Source organism: Drosophila kikkawai, chromosome X (assembly GCF_030179895.1).
Source record: "Drosophila kikkawai strain 14028-0561.14 chromosome X, DkikHiC1v2, whole genome shotgun sequence".
In the NCBI taxonomy this organism is placed as follows: Eukaryota; Metazoa; Arthropoda; class Insecta; order Diptera; family Drosophilidae; genus Drosophila; species Drosophila kikkawai.
Window position 1 is genome coordinate 24,383,303 of NC_091733.1, and position 22,489 is coordinate 24,405,791.

At 37.6% G+C, this 22,489-nt stretch overlaps 2 protein-coding genes across 9 annotated transcripts in view; one reads left to right on the forward strand and one right to left on the reverse strand.

The window, feature by feature from the left end:
- Positions 1-22,489, forward strand: part of spri (Src homology 2 domain-containing protein sprint) — a 112,593-nt gene that overhangs the window by 42,022 nt on the left and 48,082 nt on the right. Inside the window, exons 1-2 of one of the 7 annotated variants that reach the window (XM_017179784.3) lie at positions 10,161-10,292; positions 12,351-12,580. The exons of 3 other annotated variants lie outside the window; for them this stretch is intronic. In XM_017179784.3, the coding sequence (XP_017035273.1) occupies positions 12,579-12,580 (2 nt within the window). In that variant the 5' untranslated portion in view covers positions 10,161-10,292; positions 12,351-12,578. Of the gene's footprint in view, positions 1-10,160; positions 10,293-12,350; positions 12,581-20,686; positions 20,796-22,489 lie in introns of those variants that run through there. 3 more of the 7 variants (XM_017179785.3, XM_017179788.3, XM_070288317.1) reach the window with 3 other exon arrangements.
- Positions 6,321-20,508, reverse strand: LOC108083769 (uncharacterized). 2 transcript variants are annotated; one of them, XM_070288319.1, is made up of 3 exons: positions 20,348-20,508; positions 6,907-9,252; positions 6,321-6,847 (listed from the first exon to the last, which is right to left on the reverse strand). In XM_070288319.1, the coding sequence occupies exons 2-3, from the start codon at positions 9,234-9,236 to the stop codon at positions 6,412-6,414; spliced, it is 2,766 nt and encodes a 921-aa protein (XP_070144420.1). In that variant the 5' UTR covers positions 9,237-9,252; positions 20,348-20,508; the 3' UTR covers positions 6,321-6,411. The 2 variants fall into 2 exon arrangements, with proteins under 2 accessions (XP_070144420.1, XP_041630924.1); XM_041774990.2 differs by lacking the exon at positions 20,348-20,508 and adding an exon at positions 16,009-16,168.

Below are 22,489 nucleotides of genomic sequence, written 5' to 3' on the forward strand. Positions count from 1 at the left end.
TTCTGTTGATTAAATGGCGCAGAAGAGTGAAAATGAAAGGGGGGGCGCAACGCTACGCAGCCTGCTAATTTGCCATATTTGGCGTAAAAAGAAAAAAAAAATGAAGACGAGGAAAAACTTTTGCTCACTTTTCCATTTTCCCTCGATAAAAAGTTTTCTTCTCTTTGGCTTCTCTTCTCTTCTCTCCTTTCTTTTCTTTCCTTTCTTTTTTTTGGTGTGAAAAGCCAAAAATGGAATTGCCCATAATTTTATTGCTTTCGTTTTTGTATTGCGAGGGCGTTAAGGGCGCTGGAGGGAAAAGGGTGTGTTGTTTGGGGATGCTGCTTTTGGGTTGGGGCATTCTTAAGGGGTTGTGGCAAGTGTCTGCTAGCATTACTTTAAAGTGTTTGCCATGCGTGTTTATTAGATATATGTATGGTAAAGCATTAAATGAAGTTCCAAACCCAGGGTTGAAATGGTGTCCTATTAGGGTTATAAGCATGCATGGAAAATGTCTTACAAATTTGCTGATTTACCCAGGAAATATGGGTTAAAGTTAAGCAAGGAAAAAGCAAGATAATTAAAATGGGTTAAATTATAGTTGACTTAAAACTAATTATCAAACTAAGGGGGATTCTAGAACTACTTATTAGATATTTTAAAGGATATCTAAAAAATATTTGTATATTTATTTTCATGATTCTTTTTTTAAGAATATTTTGGGTATGATTAACCATTTATTTTAATGCTCTTATATTTCTTTATCATAATATTCGATCGATTAACAATTTATTTTAAAGATCTTATATATTATTTTTAATATTTTGAATCAATGAAACAATTTTTTATATCCTCTTAGAGTTCTTTATTAATATTTTGGAATGATTAATGAAAACTAAATATTTATAAGTTTATATGACTAAGTTTTATGTTGTTTTTGAATGAACATGCTTCGTAATCACTAAAATCTCAACTGGTTCTTTCTTATAATTCTCAACTGGCTCTAGCTTTACATATTACACTTTGTGGTAACCTCTAGAGAGCAAAAACATCAACCTTAATCGATTTAAAAACGATTTTTTACAAAAAAAAATATGGAAATCTTTGTTTCTTTTACATTCAGTATAATTTTTATAGTCAGTAAGCAACGGTTACTGGTGAAAAAAGTGGTGATTGCACCCTGAAAAAGTTGTTAAGCTAGACAAAAAGTTGTTATTTTTAATAAAATCCTTTAATAAAACCTTTGCATAGGGATAATAAATTAATAAATTGAAATTAAATTAATTACAGTTATCTGTAATTTTTAAATATTTTTAAATATTTTATTTCCTTACTAAAAATTCTGTCAAAAATCTTACAATAATTCATAGCCTAAAAGCATACCATCATTTTACTCCAAAAACCGTTTAATATAATAAAATCGGTAAAAGAGTAATTTGTGCAGATACATTTACGGATAAATACATCCATCATCTGTTCAATCTCCATCTTCAACCAAGCCTGACATCTGTGAATTCTCCCAAACGAAATGAGAGAGAGAAAGTTGCTGGATTTATTTTTATTTTGCCATTTGCAATACGTAAAATGCATTTGCCATATACGGAACACACACTCACACAAAACACACACATTACCTTACAATATTGCATTTGTCCAGATGTCATACAACTTTGGCTTCAACTTCAACTTCATCGTCGTCATCGTCATCATGATTTCCATGGGCATTTTCCTCGTCACCGTCGAATGGCCAGCAAATGTTGAAACTGTTTGCTGTTGGCATTTGCCATTTGGCCATCTTGTCTATGATATTTGTTTATTTGCCCAGATATGTGGGCTTATATATATATATTATGTCTCTTACCATATCTTTTGTGTGTATTTCATTTCGTTTCCTCGTTGCTGTGGCAACTTTCGCTGCGAAATTTATTAATTTATCCTGGGGGAGCAATAGTTCGGTGCGTGGATGTGTTTGTGACCCTCCAAATCCCCTGGAATCCCCCAGACGGACCTGGACCTAAACCTGAAGCTGGACAGGACCTTAGCTCCTTGTTCGGCTTCCCTTTGCAACTTGAAATGCTGTTAAGATACTTTTTTCTCTTGTTTTTGTTTTGTGTGTTCCCTGTCATCGAATCGGGGGCAGCGGCCAGGGCATTATTTAATTACAGGACTCCAGTTGTCCTGGCACAAATTTTTATTTTTTTTTTTTTTTCACTTTTCTCGCACTTTTGGGGCGGAAAAGTCGTAAAAATACACACTTGCAAGCTGCTCAAAATGGTAGTCAATGGCCTCTGGGAGCCTCAAAACAATTTTCCCCCTACAAAATAGAAAAGAAACAGCAAGTTTTTAATTATTTTAAGTCATTTTCTTGTTTATCTTCCACCAAGGAAATTCAATTAATGTCAATTTTCTTACCTTCATCTTTCTGCTTATTTCTTTTCAGGTGAGTTTGCTGTTCATATTTTTTTCTCCATTTTCTGTTGGAGTTTTGAGTGTCTCCCTCTCAGTAATTTCCATTAAGTAAGTACATTTAGGAAATTTTAAACATATACTTAATACATCTACTTAATTATTTAATTAAATTAATTTTAATTAAACTAATTCTTTTTTTTTTTAACTTGAAGTTTTCTTGACTTGACAAGACTGAACTTGTTTTGTGTTAGATAAGTGTATATGTATATAAAGTGTATATAATTTTATGTATTTACCTCGTAAATATATTAAATAATTTTATAATAGTATCAACCTAAGCTTAGTTATAGATTATAAATAAGTTAAAAAAAAGAGAATTTCCCTGAATATACATGATTGTATCTTGTTTGTACATGTGTCCATGTTGCACACATCATTTTGGATGACAACTGCAGTCGGATTTTTGGATTTATCCAAAGAGATTTTCCCCCAAGATATATATACCTATATATCTCCTCCATTGTGCTGCTCTCCAAACATTTCTCGTTTCGCTTCTCCGATTTGACAGTTTGTTTACAATTTTGTTTCTTGAGCAGAAGCTAAAGGAGATGGAAATGGAGATGGAGGGCTGGTCCCACTGCGTCTGGCAGCTCCATGCGGGCTTTTCCCGCCCCGCCTCCCACGTGGGTGGGTGGCTCTTGTGTCATCGGCGGAGAACTGCCCAATTATGTCGGTGGAAAAGCCACTCAAGTGCAGATGTGAACTTTGCCCAGGCAATGAGAGTGAGGAGATTTGATTTAAAGTCATTAAAATCTTATTCTGGTTATTAAGGCAAAGGCAAAAGGCATAATTTAACAAGCTTGTTGTTTAATCAGCCGGAAAATTCATTTTCGATTCAAGAAAGGAAAAACGAGGGGGGCTATTTAAGGAAAAATCATTGCTAAATAAAAGGAAATTAAGCTGGAAAATCAAAAAGCTGATTCAAGATACGTTTTCTTAATTATGATTAATTATAAAATTTATTTATTTTACAAAATTTTTAAATAAATTATTTAAATTAAAGTCAAAACACCAAAATATTTAAAAGTCAAATTCTCAAGTAAGCTTCTTCCAATGACATTCCACACTATGCTCTATTCATGTTTCTTTGGAATCTTAAAATTTCAAAACCACAGCCACAGACTATCATCCATTGCAGGGGGTGGGTGAGGGAGGTTGTGTTTGGGAATTATTTCCATCCAAATTGTGACCGTTTCAGGGCCATTAAAATTTCTTTGTGGGGACGGCAGCTAAAAACAAACCACTGTGCCAGCTCCTCCACTGGTGGCATCGCGAATTGTTCTTCTTCTCAGTGGCATCGTCGTTGTCGTCGTCGTTGTTGTTTTTAATAATTAATCATTTGGCCTTAAAAACCAAAAACGCGCAGGCAGTGGCAGCCCAGAAATATGCACATTATGTGGCCAGAAGAGAGTCCAAAGAATGGAGTTTTGCTGGAGAATTCTGAGGGGGGAAAAATGGGATAAACAACACTGAGTGGAAATCCTATGGATTTTATTAATATTTTTATTAATTATTTATTTATATTTTTTGTTAAGCTTTATTTTAAATCACAGAGGGAAAATCCTATGGATTTTATAAGCTTTAAAATATTATAAATATTTTTATTAATTATTTTTTTTATTATTTTTTTTTCTTTTAACAAAACTCTGGTGTAAAAAAACTTAAAAACTTCAAGCTATCAGCATATTTTAAATTTTTTAGCAGTGAAAGAGTCATTTCCGACCCTATAAATCATATATATTATTGATCAGCATCAACAGCCGAATCGTTTTAGCCATGTTGAAAGAAAAAAAAAAGTTTTAGAAATTTTTTCAAAATTTTATAAGGGTTACATCGTTAAAATTATCAAAATTTGTGAAAAAATGAAATTGTAAAAACCCTAAAATATAGTATGCAGTTTAGTTAACATTAAAAAAAACTAAGACAAAACCGCTTTCCGAATTGAATTTAATGCAATTTTGGCCAAGTTATAGATTTTTCAAATTTTAATTTGACTTTTTTGACTTATAATATATTTAAGCTTTAATTGTTCCAACAATTTTCATATAAAATTATGGATAAATATCTAAATTTTAATGTTAGGTTTCTTTCTTGTTTAAAATTTGTTGTTTATGAATTGTAACCTTTTTTTTTTGACCGTGTAGAACAATCCGAATGCGGAACAGAAACCGATATAAATTGCATTATGGCCAAATTAATTGTTTTTACCGGCCGCAGGGGTGGTGGTCGCATTAATGGCCAACCCTCCTCTCTCTACCCACTGCCAAATCGAACCCCTCCTTTTCAGAGCGAAGGCCCAAGGACATTAATAAGGCCCAAAGGATGTGGTGACATTAATTGCGCGACGAAGGCCAAGCCATTGGCTGGCAAAGTAAGGTCAGGGGGTGGTCAAAGGGGGGAGTTGGACAGTCATTACATTTCCATATAAATATTTATCGCATGTGATAATGCCCAACGGGGGGGTCGTCGGGGTTGTCAATAGTTTTTCAATTTATGTTGTAAATGCTCCGAGCCGCCTGGGTTTTGGGGGTTATTCCTCCACAGGGAACGCTCTCAAATGGAAACTCACAACAGTAATTACGCTTTTCCAGTAATTAATAAACACCGATTTCCGAAATGTTGAAATAATTGTTGGTAAATTCGTACAGTGTTTTATACCGGAGAGTGAGCGTTTTTTCGGCACTTGGTAGTTCTCTTTTTCGAGTGAGCACTGTACTGGAGTGAGGGCACATAACGGTAACTGCAGTTACAGCCATATGCTGTCCCGCTCACGCCATTACAGCATCTCGCCATCTCTGTCGCTCGGCTGGCAGCTTTGCATGCGTAATTAAGGCGAAATGGTCAAGAAATTATGATTTAAGCAATTGTGCAAGTCTCTCTCACTCTTTCTCTCTCTCTTGCTATTCTCCTTTTGGCATTTGCCAACATCTGTCTAAGCAAAAAGCTGGCCAAAAGCACATTCATTACATTAATTAATAATTGTATGGCATTAATTTTGATTTATGCATTTGTCGCTGGGCTCTCCTTCCCCCCTCTCCCTGTCTCTTTTGTTGTTGGAATGCCACAGCCAATTTGTCAACTTGGTCAAATAGTACAACAACAAATGGATGATGGAAAAGTAAATGTTCAAGAAGATGAGGAAGAAGCATGAAGCAACATTCCTTCTGTAACCCACCTCTTTTCTCACTCTTTTTCTTTTCTCTAGCGGGACTGAGAGTGTGAGCCGGTTTTCAGGGGGGGGTGGTGAAAGAAGAAGAATGAAAACAAAAACAAAGACAACAGCTGGTCGATCTCTGACTCTCCCCCCACAGATGGTTTCCCCCACTATTCTCCATCATATCCTCCACCTCCGCCGCCCGCTCTTTTTTCTTCCCCCACTTTTCTTCTTCTTTTCTTGTTCCTCACTTGCTCGATCGGTCGAGGCCATTCAAAATGTAAAAGAACACCGCAACAAAAAGCATTGAGAACAATAAGAAACAAGGAAAAAAGCACATAACAAAGGCAACAACAATGCCGAATAAAGGCGGCAACAATAAAAACAAAATAAAAACAGCGAATAATACAACCGAAAAGGAAAAGGCAACAAAAGCAACTTTGGCGAAGGGCTCTCCCACGTTCAAGTAGTTGTGTGTGTGTGGGGGGGGGGATCGAGCATTTGCTCGAATTTACATACATACTTACGTCCCTCTCCCACCTTACTCTCTCGTTCTCCTCCTTCTTCCCTTTGCACTCTTTCGCTTACGCTTCGCTGCGCTTTTTGGCCAACGGCAGCGGTGCATTCTGCACACTGTAAAAAACAATTTACAGTTAGGCTAAAATAAATTTATTTTTATTTAGAAAAAAATATTTTAGATAAATAAGAAATAGTTGAATTCATTTAATATTTTATTAATCATTAATTCCATTTTCAATTTACAACAATAACTCTAAAAATATACAAAATAAATAAACAAAATAAATATGCTAATGAGATCCTTGCATTGGGCTATGTTCACGCGACTCCTTTAGCATCTCCGCCCTCTGCTTGAGCTTGATGAAGCGCGGTGAAAATTCTGTAGGTTGATACTTCTCCATGGCTTCATCCAGGGTCTTCTTGCGAATTTTCTTCTCCTCCTCCGCTGTCACTAAAATTTGATCGTAGAACTCTTGAAGATCCGGGGGCAACGGGATACAGGTTTGGCCGTGCTGATAGTTTTTAGTGCTATCATTCCAAATCGGGTAGTTCGTGGACGAGGAGGGCTGCTTTTGGGAATCGTTGTTATTTCGCTTTATAAAAGGCACTAGTGTAGACAGATCTGGATCCTTGCTAATAAATTTTAAGACGACTTCCGAAATGTCCTCAAACAGTTGCCCCGATATCAGCTCGGCGTACTTATCCGATCCAGTTCTTGCTGGGTTCCTGGTTGTAAAAATGTATAATCTACTAATATATATTAACAAATATAAATTTAGACTTACCTTGCAATTTTTGGGCTTAATTTAGGTGCCACATTACGGGAAGTAGCATGTTTGGCGTTGTCCTGCATCCTTTCTATGGATTTCACTCTTGGTCCTTGCTCCTCCTCGGTCTTGTGCTTTAACTCAATGGTTGCCCTTTCCTTGGAATTATTGGTTACCTTTTCGACAACTTCCTCCTCATCCAGACCGCCTTTACTCGAATGAAGCGGAACATCCTCGTTTTGGATGGCTTCATTATATGGTGGTGGCTGGAGACTGATGGAGCCATTGCTGTGGAATTGTTTGGTCTTTGGATCACCACACACATCGGCTTTAATGGAAACATTCATCTTCATGGAATCGGGGCTGTCGCAAACATTATCCATCGTTATAGTGGTGGAGCTTGGTGGACTTGTACTTGGACTTGGACTTGGATCTGGGGCTGGGGCTGGAGTTGCAGTCGTTGAATTATCAGATGATGTAATGGCCACGCATTCTGGATTCATAGTGGTGGTCGTGGTCTGCTTCTTGAAGAAGGGTCCAAAAAACCGGCGGATTCCGAAGGCCTTTACCGGCGGCAATGTCGTTATGATGGGCTTTGGTGTCACCGCTTGTTGTACGGTTACCTGAAATGGTTCCTGAACAGGTTCCTGTTGCTTTACAGGTTGAGGCTTCCGAGCGTTTTGGAGTTTATTTATATCATCAATGAAGCTGCTAAGATTAAAGCTGGCCTTGAAATTTGCTGGCTTTTTGTCAACTTTTGCCTGGAACTGCTGTTGGGGTGGCAGCACTTGCTTTTGTAGAATCGGAGGTACACCCTTAGGTCGCTTATTTATCAGCGGCACCTCATTCTTTGTGGGATCGTAGACATGTGCCAAAGTAGCATTATCGTAATTATATAATTCTTCATAGCCATTATAGTCGACATTTTCTGCCAGAGATCTCTTAGTTCTTCTACTGCGCCGTTCAGATGCGTCGTGGCGCTTATTGCGATTCCTGTAATGTATATCATCGGCCATTAGCTTGGCCACCGCATAGGGATAAGATTTTAAATAAGAAGTTGGATCTTCTGCCACCTTTTTAGCCGGGTTAGTGCCATGATTGGCTGGCCCCGCCAATAGCATTGTGTCAGTCTGGTAACCACCGTCTACGGCCGACTTCAGTCGCGATGATCGCCCACTATAAAGTCCAAAATCGGTCTCTGGAACCTTCAGTGCCCGCTTACCAAATTCCATATTTGACTTATATTGAGCATTGTTGGAGGATGCTTTAGGGCCTAGCTGCGTCCTGGACCCATCCAAATAGTTTGTTTTATGTTTGGTCCTCTCGTTGCCCAGCAAATCGGCCTTATTTGCCTGGTAAAAGGAATATATTGGATCGTAGTCGGAAAATTCTTTGTCATAACTATTAGTTAGCTCCGCTATTTCGCCCGCATTCAATTTCTTGTGTTTTGAATCCTGACTGAAATCAGAATTTGTAGACTCCAAACGCTCCATCTCCTTGATCTTTTTCCGAGTGGCCGCGAGAGTGCTGCTGGGTAGGACCGGACCATAGCCTTTGTCCAGCATTCGCATTATTGTCATAAGCTTTACTTCTTCCTCGGGATTCATGCAACGCCTTCTCAGCCTGAGCCCGTTCTTGGACCTCGAGAGCTCCTTCTGCTGTGGAATTTGGGTGTGCTGGTAGACATTGTAGGCCAGGCTGTTAAGGGTGCGATCATAGTTGCCATTTGGCATTGAGGCATCGTTAAAGTCGTCAACCTGTCCCGTGTTCTTGTTGGGAATATTCTTGGTCATTTCTGCGCGATTCTTGTCCTCGACATCATCCTTTTCCTTGAGAATTTCTTGTAAATGCTTCAGCTTCATATCCACATCCTGGATTTCCTCGTACTTTGGCTGCCAGAGTTTATCAAAGTACTCGGGCTTCTGGCTAGCGGCTTCGTAACTCCTTCCCATAATCTTCGGCTTCGTTCCACTGCGATCCATACCCTTGTTAGCAACCGAACGCTTCCGGTTGGCACGGTTCTTGACAAAATTGCGGTACCAGGCATCTGCCGCCTTCTGCATTTCCAAATCCGCCTTGTTATCCTTTGACACCTTTGATATCGGCTGGCAAATTTTGGGTGGTACGTTGTTGCGAGGTCCACGGGCTTCTGGCTTCTGTTTGTTGTCCAAGTCTTCGAAGAATGGCCACTCCTCCTCCACCTTGGGATGGGGCTTTGCCACCGCCTTGCTATTGCTCATCAGTTGATCGTAGCTGTCCTCCGCTGACTTTTGCTGATTCCTGCCCTTTTCGGCAAATCCAGAACTACTGAATATCAGCAGAATCCACCAGAGTTGAAGAAAATTCATCTTGATTGAAGGTTTCCTATATAAAAAGAGATTGAAAAAGGGTTAGTAAAAAGTACCAATATAAAAATTAAAAAATATTTATTGATTTAAATATTCCACTTATTTTTCGCAGTGTACCCTGAAGTTACGCATACAAAACGCATTCGTGTGCATTTGATGCCAGCGACGAAGAAACACGGAGGGGTGGGGGGGAGGCATTAAAAGTTCCAACGATCGCGACCTCGCCTCGTTTGCCACGCCCCCGCATGCAAGCGCCTTCCCATTTTTACATGTTGTATTTATTTTGCTTTTGAGGCCTCGCCTTCTCTCCGCTCGTGCGTTTTATGTGTCTTTTAATAGTTGCCAATGCGTTGATTTCAGTATTTCTAGTTGTTGCGGCATGTTGCAGTTGTTGTTTTTTCCTGTTGGCTGCAATGCAGTTGACCAAAAACAATGCAAACGCTTTTATGGTGGTTTTTTTCGTGATTTCGATCGCAGCGGCGGCCACAACAAAACAAACACACAAAAACGCATACGATTTGCGCAATTTACTAGAGCCAACAACAACAAAAGCGGCTTTTGAGCGCCGGTGTCGCTGTGTGGGCAGCATCCTCATGTTTTGGTAGGGAGAGAGAGAGAGAGAGAGCGTCTGCGGAGCTTCTCTCTTGGCCAGTATTGCCAGTTTACCATATTTCACGCTAGATCTAGCTTGAAAATGGTGCATGTTGCAAATAGCTTTACTTTGTTTTTGGCATTTCCTTTTATATTTAGCTTTTTTTGCTCAGCAGCGGCAACACTGCTCGCCACACGAACGAGCTTCGGCTTATCGCGAGAGCCAAGTTGCACGAAAGACCGGCAAAAGAGAGAGCGAAGCCCGCTCGGCAGCGCTCGGCTTTTGGAGAAACCTATAAATACCAGTGCCGCACGCCATTCGAAAAAAAAATTTTTTTAACTAAAATTTGCGGCACGCTGCGTTGCCGCGGAAAACGGAACGGATAACTCGTGTTGGTTGATAGGAAAACTCGACGAAATGTTCGTTTCCCATTTTACACGCGAATAGTTGCGAATTTTGTTTTTGTAAGTGCGCGGCTATTTGTTTTATAGTTTTCTGTGTGTGTGCGTAGTTAACAAACATTCAAGTGCTACAAAGAAACAAGAAAAAACAAAAGATAAACAAGAACTGGAATATGAAAATAGATCGGAAAACAAGACACATTTTTCAATTACTTTATGCTTTGAACTATATTTTTTTCGTGTGCGTGCGTGCATGTGTATGTGTGTTTGCGTCTCATTTATTTATTTTAATTCTTTGCAATGCAAACACAAATAATCAAAGAATAACAAAAAGACGAGAAAAACAACAACGAAAAACAATTGGTGCTGTTGCTTCTCTCTCAACTTTGACTGTTGCCGCTGTTTTGTTTGTGTTTTTCGCGTTGCTCCTTCTGTCTCTTCTTCTTTGTCGGCTATTCTGTTTTTGTTTCTGTTTTGCGGCATTTTGCGTACATGTGTGTGTGTGCTTTTTTGTTTTTGGCTTGTTTGCACATGAGTTTTTTGCAATAAATGCAAATGTAGCTGAAAATTTCAAGTGTCTTGAAAATGTTTTCATCGAGTTTTTTGCACATTGATTTTTGGCGGGGAAAAACGGGGCATAGTAAAGGAGGCAGAGAGAGAGGTGGAGCCGGAGAGTGGGATTAGGTGATTCACCCACACACACATAATTTGTATCTCCTTCTCTCTCTCTCTGCTCTGCCTACTCCTCTGTCTTTTCTGACTCAGTCAGAGATTCTTCAGAATTATCGCAATTATCAGTAGCAACAAAAAAAAAAAAAAAAACTACCAAAAGTTGAGTGGCCAAATAAGGAGATTTCTGTGTAATTTATGTCATGTTAGCTTTGCTTTTTATTTTTTTAAGGGGATTGTCTTTTTGGAATTGCAGAGTATGCGGAGTTTTATGTTTATGGTTTTTAGAATTGCAAAATTTGAAGTGGGTTTTCATTCAGCTGCAAAGCATAATTTTGTCTATTTAAGTAAAACTTGTATAAAAGATTAAGAGTTGACTTTAAAATATTATAATTATTTATTTTAAGAACCTTCAAGCTAAGCATTTTCTAAAATTCCTTTTAAACTTCCTTCTTTTTGTTTATTTTAAAATATTTCTGGAAAATTTGTTCGATTTTCCCCATTACCGGGAATAGTGTTTTCTCTGGGTTTTTCTTTGTTCTTTGCCCTAAAAATATCAAGACCAACTCTTTATATTTCATATTCTCGGAGTGCAGTTCAGAAATAGACCCCAAAAGAATTCATAATTTCCCTTGGGCTGCACTTTAGTGTTCCCATAGGCTTTTCCCCGCTTTTCCGACGCACTTCTTTCTCAGTTTCGACAACATTAATGTCATTGGAGATCGTTAGCAAATCAATTTAGCTACAAATGCGACAACACTTGGGGTTTTCATTAGGAAAAAGCTGCCACATTTTGATGGAGCAAAAATTTTGTTAAATTTTTCTGATATATTTTGTATATTTAAAGTTTAGTTTACCTTATTGTAATAATTTTAATCGTTTAATTCAAGTTTTTAGACCTTATTAATGCCAAGATAATGTCAATAACGGGCAAGGTCCTCTTAAAATATGCTCATAAGTAAAAAAATACTGTTTATTTTACCATGACAATAGAAACATTAAAAGTTTGCATTAAGTGGTAGTAGTTTTTCTGCTTTTAAGTCATTTATTTTTTGCTGGCCAAGTCAAGATCAGTTAGTGCAAAAATCGGCACGATATCTCGCCATTTATGTTGGGGTTTTTAATTATTTTTGTGTTTTGTTTTTGCTGTTTGTCTTTAATGTTTTACCATTTGTGTTCGTTGTGGATTGTCGAGTCTCATTTACGTGCATTGAACGCCCGAGTGAGTTTTCCACTTTATTTGCATATTACCAACGATGGATACACGATGGTCAGCAAGGGGACGGTCTTGTTTCATTTTATTTTTATTTTTTTTGTCATGGCAACCGCACTTGCAATGAATATGTTTAAAATTGAGAGAATAGCAGCAGCAACCGCAGTAATTAAATATTAAATATATAATCAATTTAATCTGTTTCAATTAAATATATTTGTAAAAATTCAATGGCATAGTGCAAAACCGTGAAAATGCCATCCAAGTACCGCAAAATAATGCCAAGAGCTGCATTTTAAACAATTTTTTTACGAAATATTTTCCACAGTCAACGAACTGAGAAAAAGAGACAGAGTAGTGAGAGAACGAGAAAGAGAGAGATTGGAGCGAGTCTCTTCTCAGTCTCTGAAAAATTTGCATAGAGAAACACGACACTGAAAGCAGCAGCCACTTTTTTCCACTGCCCCATGTAAGTAAATGCAAAAAAATTAATAATAAAAAAAATGAATGAAAAATTGTTTAGCTACCAACACTATAAAGAAAATAACGGGGTTCTTTATGCTTTTTTATGGGGAGAATTCTTATGTGGAATTATAGAATTAAAGGGAATTATTGAGGTGAATTTAGGAATTTAGAAGAATTTTTAGAATTTATGTTGGTAATTTAGTAACCAAAATTGATGCTTTTAAATATTATATACCAAAGTTAATAATTGGTATCAAAATTACATATCTTTGCGGCTATCAATATCTAATAACCTGAGAAAAAAACGAGGCAGCTTGAATTGCTAAAGCAATTTGAGGTAATGATTCCCCTTGTCCGATGTCTGGACATGCCTTCCCCTCTTCCCTGTGGCTTTTTCCCGCCCCCCACATGCAACAAATATGCCGGCTTTTCCTTATCAGCTGCTGTGCACGGGGCAAAGCACAAACAAAGTGGGGTTTGGGAAAGATATAGATGGACACTTAAGTCACTTAACCGACAACTGACAATTGACTTGACCCCCCCCCCCTAGGAAATCTCAACCCTCCGAGAAGTCGCCACCTGAAAGCGATAAGAGGAAAATGTTTTCGTTATTTGGTGGCACAAAGGAGAGGGGGGAGGTATGGCGGCGGCGGCGCCTCCGATATCGATGGGCAATCGATGATGTCCCCAACAATAACAACAGCAAACGACGACGATGACAATTTGTTTGTAATTTGTTTGTCTATTTCCCGCAGTCATCTAACCCTCCCCCCTTTTTTCCTTATACACGTGGGGAAAATAGTAGAAAATAATAATACTAGTTGAGCATTAAATTGTTTTAATATTATTTAAACTTAAAATGAATTTCTTAAAATTTAAAAAATTTTTTTTTATTTTTGAAATAAATTAAAATAATATAAAATCAATAATAAAAATACAAAATTTTATACAAAAATAAGCTTAAAATGTTTCTGCAATATATGCTTAAAATTCCCAAGTACGAATTCAGGGGCATTTTATGCCATAATATTGACCATATTGATAAGGCTTTTATAATAATATTTTCCGAAGGTTTTTAACCCCATTTTCGTCCTGTGTATGCGCTGGGCAAACATTCAAATAGATTTTGAAAAGCAAACTGAAGTCGAATCATCAATTCGACCGCAGGGCAAACTCAAAAGTCAACAACAACAACAACAAATTGCAGTCTCCCTAGAAGACTCAATGGAACAGTCCACACCCTCCTTATCAGGGGTCCCTGAACAAAATTTGAACTTTCGTTTTCTTTCCTTTTATTTGGTTTTCCCAACTTTAGGCTGGGGCACCTGCCTTATCATTCCCTGATTTTCTTCCCTTTACCCCCTTCCCTTGCATCCGATTACGCTTACGCTTACGAAACACTGGGAATCGCTGGTATCTCAATAAAGTGTCCATTGCGTCATTTTCCCAGAGAAAGAGAGATAGAGAGAGACAGAAAGCCAAAGAATCGTTGTAATTGTTACAGTTGCCGGCGGTCATTTAATTGTTCAAGCTATCGAAGGGCAAAAAGGGAGTGAAAAAATACAATATTTCGAAAGGGGATTTGTCAAGCTTAAATTGGTTTACAATTTTTTTTTGATTGCACAATTTACAAGGGAATAAAGTTGAAGACTTTGAATGGTTCTTTAAATTGAATAGGTTTTTAAAGAGTTTATAGCAATTTATAGAAAGGGTTTTAGTAAGTCATATTATAAATTATTTTTAAGAGAATAAAATATATAACAACATTTTCCCCCATGAAATTAACAAGACTTGAAACCATCTCTTGACTTGCGAAAGCTAAAAGAAACCTCCAAAAAGCCTTAAGATTAATATATATTTCATTACATTTAATTTCAATTTTCAAATTGAAATTGAAATTAAAATTCTTGGCTCTTTTAAGAGCTGGAGGAGCTGCGTCAAAAGCTCAGTACTTCAGGGTCCCTGTACAAATAATTGCGATCTTTAGCAACCAAAAACTCAACTCTCAATTGAAATGGCAGCGCGAGATGTATTGAGGGGCGGAGTCTCAATTCATTTTTTAGTTTTTTCTTCTTTTTATTATATTTTGTTTTTGGTCTTTTTCTGGTTTTCGACTCACTTCCGCTGGTTTTTCGTGCGCGTCTTCTTTTTTTTTTTTTTTGTTTAAGACACTTCAGTTCAGACGTTGACGACGCACTGCAAATTGTGGGTTGTCAGGGGTTAAAAGGGGGCCCCAAGAGGGGGTTAAAAAGAATGGTGAAAAGGGGGGAGCAAGCGGGCGATCCGGATTCCAGAGATTGAAGAAGAGATTGGAGCTGAAAGGCGGCACCAGACGATGACGACGACGACGATGACTACGACGGAGTTCGCTCGCTCCCATCTTAAGTTGTCGTTGTCGTTGGCAACATTTAATCAAGCCAAGAAGCCAACTGGAAGCAGCCGCCTACAGCGAAATCAGCGAAAGACAAAGCCAACTTCTTGTTTGTTGCCGCTAATGATAGTTTGTCGGGGTCTCTGGGGGTCTCTCTCTCTCTCTATCTGAAAGATACGGCGATACGCAGATGCGCAGATACGTAGATAAGCAGATACGCAGATTCTTGCCAGCTGTGCGTGGGTGCTAAAACCGAAACCCTGATTACTGACAGACTCAATTCTGTGTTGCATTGAAACCCACGACCCAAAACAGGTGACCATATATAGTCAGCATTATAGAAATATCATTAAATTGACACCGACCCTGCGATTATGCTCTTTTAAAGCCACTTTATGTACTTTACACTCGTAAAAATATTTTTATATATTTACTTTACAATTAAAGCTATTTTTATTTTTCATTCAAAGTCGAATTCTACTTGTTTTAATGGTAAATTTTTCATTAAAACCATGGCAAATTCACCCTAAAAATATTACGTCAAATTCACTTATAATTTTCTAATATTCCCAGAATAAAGTAACGGTTGCAGGACAGTAACTATTTCTTAATTCAAGAAAAAGAAATGTAATTTAAAAACTTAATTTTAGAAAAATTTACTACTTCTTATGAGTGTAGTAGATTGTTTTTATTTATTATTTACTATTGTTTTTCTCGATTTTGGCTGACTCTGCTTGCCGCTTTTCCACTTGGCCAAGCACTTTTCGATCAGACAACATCATGGCAGATTAAAAGCTTCCGTTTCAAGTTGAAGCTGTTGAGGATGTGGCCCACAGCTAAAACCCACAACAAAAACCACCAAATAAGGTGTGGGTGGGTCGAAAGATATATGAAAAAAGTTTGTATTGATGTTGTGGCCAAAAAGACACTGCTATAAAACTATAAAGGCCTCTTGTTTGTTTAGAAAATCAAGTTTAGATATTGGAAAATATAAAAAAGAACACAAACATAATCTCCTATAAATATTCGTATAGTTTTATTAACTACATGATATAACTTACCACTTTTAGACTTCTTCTTACAGTGCACTTTTTAGGTGAACACTAGAGATCCACTGATCTGCTACCGACACTGGTGTTTTATTATTTTTGAATATTTTTTTAAGACAATATAAAAGTTAGATGTTGTTCGCTTGTAATAATATAAGTTTTTGACTGATTCTAGGCTTTGTTTAATGGAAAGTTAAATCTGAGAAAACTAGATGAGATACAAAAGTTCAGAAGATTTGACAGCTGAGAAAAGGATTGCTTTTTGTAGCCATGAAAACGGCATTAAATTGGGCTTAAATCGCCACCAAGAGTGTATTTACCTGGAAATTAATCGCCAAAAATACTTGTGTATATATATATCTCTTTATCTCAATTGAGATTTAAGATAATTTGGCCAAGACAGATGTGCCAAGGCTCGCACAAACACACAAACGAGGCTGCGGCAACTTTCTTTGCCGCGGCGGTAAATTGTAGTTAATGATCCTTTTGTGGATTTCCCTCAGGTAATAGGATAATGGCCTCTCCGCTGGATAGAGGCAAATGTTAATTTCTTTATGATATTTGGCGCTTGGACTAAATGAAGCATTTAATATCCGTTCGCCCGCCCCTGGGCACATAAAAATGCTAAATAAAAAATATAAAAATTGATTATCTCTTGCCGCCCGCCGCCCGACGAAAATTGAAAGTTAAGCTGTGTGTGAGCGGTGGGAAAATCTCTGTCGAGGAAATGTCAACGGGCGTGAAAGTGACAGGGCGGTATATGGGGGGGATCGAGGGAAGTCGAGGGTGTGGCCAAAGCAATCAAAGTTGAAAATTAGGCAATAAAATTAAACGAACGGCAACGGGACGCAGTTCAGGACCGACCGAGCGTAGGGTTTAACCTTTTGCCGCGCCACAAACACAATGAGTCCCTTTCCCCTTGAAAAGAAAAGCAACCAAAAACCGAAAAGAAATTGCCGCAAATGGTGGAAAAATTGACATGCCACATGGCGGTGGTGGCAGCAACGTTGCCGCATTTCTTACTTCTGGGACACCCACCCCCAACTATACTTTTTTTTTTCTATATTATGCTTTGCTGCCCCATGAATTATGCCACAAACTGGCACCGCATAAGCACACACTAGGCCAGGTTAATGATTGATTTACCTGCAAGTTACCTGGCAACAGTTGGTTTTGGCCAAGTTTTTGTGCTTTGTTTTGTTTTGGTTTCGTTTTGTTGTTGTTGTATGTGAAAGTGGCCAATAAACAAGGCAATTTGGAGCTGTCCCACTTAAGGATTAACGGATGGGGGAGAACATTAAGGATTAGCAGGTCCTTTTAAGGTTTTATTTTGAAAGCTTCTAGCTTGATTATGTCACATTATGTACTGGAAATGGGGTAAAGCATAGGTTTTTCTAAAGATATTACTATTGTTTAATTATATACTTCAAATAAGATTGAATTTCAGAATTTTAATAAAAAATTCTGCTGGTCTATAGCCTCAGTTTTGTATAAATATCAACTAAAGTCGAATTTTCTCTTAAATTTCATTATTTTCTACATTTTTTCTTTTCTTTCTTGAAAAAGAAATGCAGAAAATTAAACAAATCCGATTTATTTAAAAATTTCTATGGTTAGTTTCAAGTTTCAAGCTGTTTCAAGGGAATGAAAATGTCATGGTAGTGGAAGTGATGTGCTGAACTCAATTATTTTGCACTCTCCATGTCCTGACGCACGCTTCAGGGGACTAAGAACATCATACCCCACCCCAACCCGATCTTTCCCGTTGCAGATTCAAAGCTGTTTTTCGCATTTTCGCAAATGACCACAAAATATGCTGGCTGTGCTGTGCTGCTGCAGTTGTGCAATGATTCCATTCCCCGGCTGCTCCAATTTGGCCAAGAGCCGAGCTCATAATCTGCTAAACGCATCATTACAGCGACTTGGGGGAATGGGCTGTGCCCCGGGAGGAATAAAGTATCTGATGGATGCATGCAGCACTAGCAGCAGCAGCAGTAGAAACCATATAGCCATGCAGCCATGGATGCAGATGCTGCATGTGGCGGGGGCGAAGCTACTGCTCATTAAATTTCCGCTCTCTTTGCAAAATGAAGTGGCCAGCGATAGCGATTTGGTTGTGGATTCTCGGCTGCTGCCTGAGCTTGGTTATGCTCTGCAAACTCATAAAATAACTGTAATTGTCGTAGCAACCACGTTGCCGCACTTCACTCGGCCAGTGGAGCCCCGTTCTTTTTTTATGCCCCAAGTAGCGCCTCAGTTTTCGGCTTCTACTTGTTGCCCAGTCACGTTTCGTGTCCGTTTTTCCTATCGCCACAAATCTTGTTGGCCTCATGGACAAAAGAAGAGCCAGGGCAGTGGAGCTCGGGGGAGAGGTAGAGAAGGGTCCATTGAATGGGGAACAGGAGTGGTGTCCGTGTGTCCTAAGCTCAAAGCCCTGTTTTACACCAGACACGTTAAGAAATATCAATTTTATTTTTGATTTGAAAGTATGAAATTGTTGAATATTTTAATGATTTGAAAATCTGGATTTCAAATCGAATGTTTATATTTTTATATCCTTTTTAAAACCCATTTTTCTTACCTATTTAAAATCTAAAAAATCTCCATTAATGTTTTTAAGATTTTAAATTTAAAACCTAAAAAATCTCCATTTAACTATTTAAGATTTTAAAACTAAAAATCAGTAGAATGGGGTGTCTTAAAAGTTTGATTAATAAACTAATGTTTATTATTTTAAAAATCCCTTTAAATTAATAAACTAATGTTTTTTATTTTAAAAAATCCTTCAAACCTCTTCTCTTTAGCTTTTTTAAATCTAAAAAAAAAATCTTTATTAAATTATTTAAGATTAGATGATTTGAAATTAATAAAATAAAATGTTTAAAATTAGGTTTCTTAAAGGAAGTTTTAAAAACAAATACTTATGATTTTAAACATTTCTTAAAACGCCTTTTTTTCAGATATTTCAAATCTTAAAAATATTTATTAAATTATTTAAGACTGAAAAGATGTGAAATTAATAAAATAAAATGTTTAAAATTAAGCTGTGACACATAATATAGCCTTCTTAAAAATCCTCCTTAAAAACCCCGCTTTAAAAGCCTCTTTATAACCCATTTAAAATCTAGAAATAAATTTGCTTTAAATAAAATTCTCAATTTTTTCCCTTTAAGAATTACCATTAGAACTTTAACAATTTTCGCAGAGTGCAGTTAGCAGCAGCAGCAGCACCTGCACCTGCTTCTCTGTTAGATGGGGAACTCCTTCTTCTCGCCGTTTACCTTTATTTTGCGCCACCAACAACACCACCACCTGCGGCTAACGGGGAACGAACTCTCCACGAACACCAAGAGGCAAGGTATTCCATCCAGCAAGAAAGAGGGAGCTTACAAAGGCAAATTTTCTGGTTCATTGCAGCCATTCAAACTGTAATCAGATACTAGCCTGCACACAGCCCTCGTTGGGCCCTCCTCGTTCTTTATATACAGATATATATGTATGTATATATATATATATCTGTGAGTGGGCACGGGCGATCCGCATTCCGGCAGAGCAGGTTGTCCAGGTCTTCGACTGCTTTTTTCTTTTTTTTTTTACACAGTCTCGTCGCGAGTGTGGGTGAGGGATTAACTGGTGACCGAAGGAGGACAGAGCTGGAGCCATAAATAAAAAATCGAGTGTTCCAAACATACGGGAAGAATGAAAACTAATCGAAAACCATTGGCATAACGGACAGCATTTATTGGGTTTAATGTGCACACTCGATGTGCAAGTGATTGATAGAAATAAAGTTGAGTATTGAAATGTACTTTATAGGAGTCTAGAGTCAAGTCTAGAAACTATTTATTGTGAAGAACAAAACTCTCCAGTGAAAGCCAAACTTTGAACTTGCCACAAGAAGAGACACTTGGTCTGTGATCTCCTCCGCCACATGCAAACATTTATCAATTAAAACCCGGAACAGCTTTCATTATGAACTGACTGACTGGCTGGCAGCTGCAACAGAAACATCATCTGTTAACCAGGGCAGAGAAGAGCCAACTCCTCATCAGAGTTTTCCCCCAGCTGCCAGTTCCTAGATCTCCCCTTGCAATGTGGGAGCAATTGAAATTGACCCAACGACACTCATTTTTTTGCACTGCACTCTTTTTGCTGGTAAATTTTTCATAACAAATTCGCCCTAAAAATCTCACTCGTGTGCTCAATAATTCCCAACTGGTTCTAGAAACCCCGGAATAAAGTGACGGTTTGCAGGGAAATTATCAAAAAGGAAAGGTATAAACCTATCTCTCATTAATATTCTTCTAGTTTTAAACTGTTTTCTTTTAGTTTAATGAACTATGGAACTTACCACTTGTATTTTATTTGTAACTGCACTTTTTAGATAGTGAAGTTCCACGGATCTGCTACCGACAACCGCGTTTTATTATTTTTAAATATTTTTTTAAAAATATAATACAAAATTTGAATGTTGTTCGCTTGTATTATATACGTTTCTGAATGATTCTAGACTTTGTTTGATGGAAAGTTAATGCAGGGAAAACTAGATGATGACAGATTACTAGATTTTATAATGTGGTCTTCAAAAATGTATATTTAAATATTGATATAATACTTTTGAGGTCTTTGTCATTTGTTATTTTGTATTTGTGTTAAAAACTCCAACAGTTTTTCCTTCTTTTTGTTGTATCTTTGGCGTTGAAAAAGTTTGAGTTTGATAATTATTGCAACATCGCCCAGCCGTTCGCGTCGAGTGGATTGCGTTTTCTGTGTGGTGTGGAGTGTATCTGTATCTCTAAGTATGCCCCGCTCCCAGTTTTCTTTTCTTTTTTATGTGTGCATCATATTTCTTTCAAATAGCGTTTTTATGCTCGCTTGTCGAATGATTCAACAAGTCGAAGGCGTAAAAATAACAACATCTCGTAAAAACAAAATGAAAATCAACTTAATTCGATGTAAAACACTCGCCGCGTGCCAACAAAAATAAATAACAAAAAAAAAAGAAGGAAAATATTGTAATAAAAAATATTTTTATAAATGCTGTAGAGCCAAAACAAAGAGAATAGAACAAAAGTATAGTATATAAAGATAGATAGAGAGAGAAAGAGCGAAAGAGCGCAGAGAAGAATCAAGAATTAAGACTGAAGACTGGGGAATTAAGAGCTCTCTAGAGGAGATTGTAACGGTACCAGTGATTTGACCCAGAGACACCACCGCCAAAGCTAAATAAAGACAAGAACCACACACAACACAACACAACACAACACAACACAACAGCCAACAACAAGGAAAGATCAATGAATTCCCAATCGGCCGACATTTATGCTAATTTCTTTCCCCATTTCATTTCATTTCATTTCATTTGCATTTATTTCTCCTCGTGCTTCACGTATGCAAATAGATCGAACAGATATATACATATACGTTCCCATTCAAATCGAAGTCGCACAAAATAAACGCGAAAGTGTCAATTTATGTGCGACTCTCGTGTCGTCATAAATCAGCCTGAATTCGTGTATGATTGCCAAATGGTTGGACCATTCATCGATTTTCGATCTTCGATCTATGGGAATCACACGCGACTTTTGGACAAGATATATCTGGCTGTTTGTGTGGGCTTTTCCTGATCCTCAGTTCCGCATTTTGCAGAGTATTCAATATCGTGAGCTGTCGATCGATCATGACTTTCCAGTCTTTTCGAGGATCACACCACCAATTTGCCAGATGCGTGTGTTGCGTGATCAGTAGCTGAGTGATCATTAATTTGCATGATTATACCAACGATAAACGATATTAAAGTATAATATAACAATGATTAGTAAATATTAATATTTAAATCAAATTTAAATTCTAAAATTACCTCTAGTTTCCGAGCCCAAAGGAACTTTTCCTGTTTATCTATGATCACAGTCACTTGACTAACCAGTGATTAAGTGTCTGTTAACTTATTAAACCAATTTTTAATATATTTTGTATATTTTCTATATTTAAAACATTTTTTTTTATATATATATATTCCCCACAAACTGATCTCTTGGCTCTACTTAATCAATTGATTTCAACTATGTTTTACACATCTGGGAATGGAAGTGATCGTTAACGAATCCCCATTTCGCCTCGTTAAGTGATCTTTATGGATTATGACCGATGGACTGAACTGTGCTGCTGTGTGTGTGTGCATATTTCTCTTTAATTAGAGCCCCACACGCCCAGTTGTGCCGATCTTCTGGATCCCTCGATTTCCCCACTCGATCGGTTGGGTAGTTAAGACTCTCTCGTCTTGCCTCGTCTCTCCAATTAGAACTTGTGACGTCTTGGCAGGGGAACAAAATATAAAAAAACACAAACAAGAATTCAAAACATCGGGCTTTGGCTACATGTTAATTTCCCCAACGTTGCTGCTTTCATTATGCTTTGCAACCGATTTAGCTTAACGTTTTTTTTATTTCGTTGTATTTACTTATTTGCTCTTTTCCTTTATTATTGCAGTTTC

Bases quoted from the DNA above. Each gene is read 5' to 3' on its own strand.
- LOC108083769 (XM_070288319.1), bottom strand. From the start codon at position 9,236: ATGAATTTTCTTCAACTCTGGTGGATTCTGCTGATATTCAGTAGTTCT. The intron at 6,848-6,906 runs GTAAGTCTAAAT...TTTTACAACCAG, and splicing joins TTAAGCCCAAAAATTGCAAG to GAACCCAGCAAGAACTGGAT.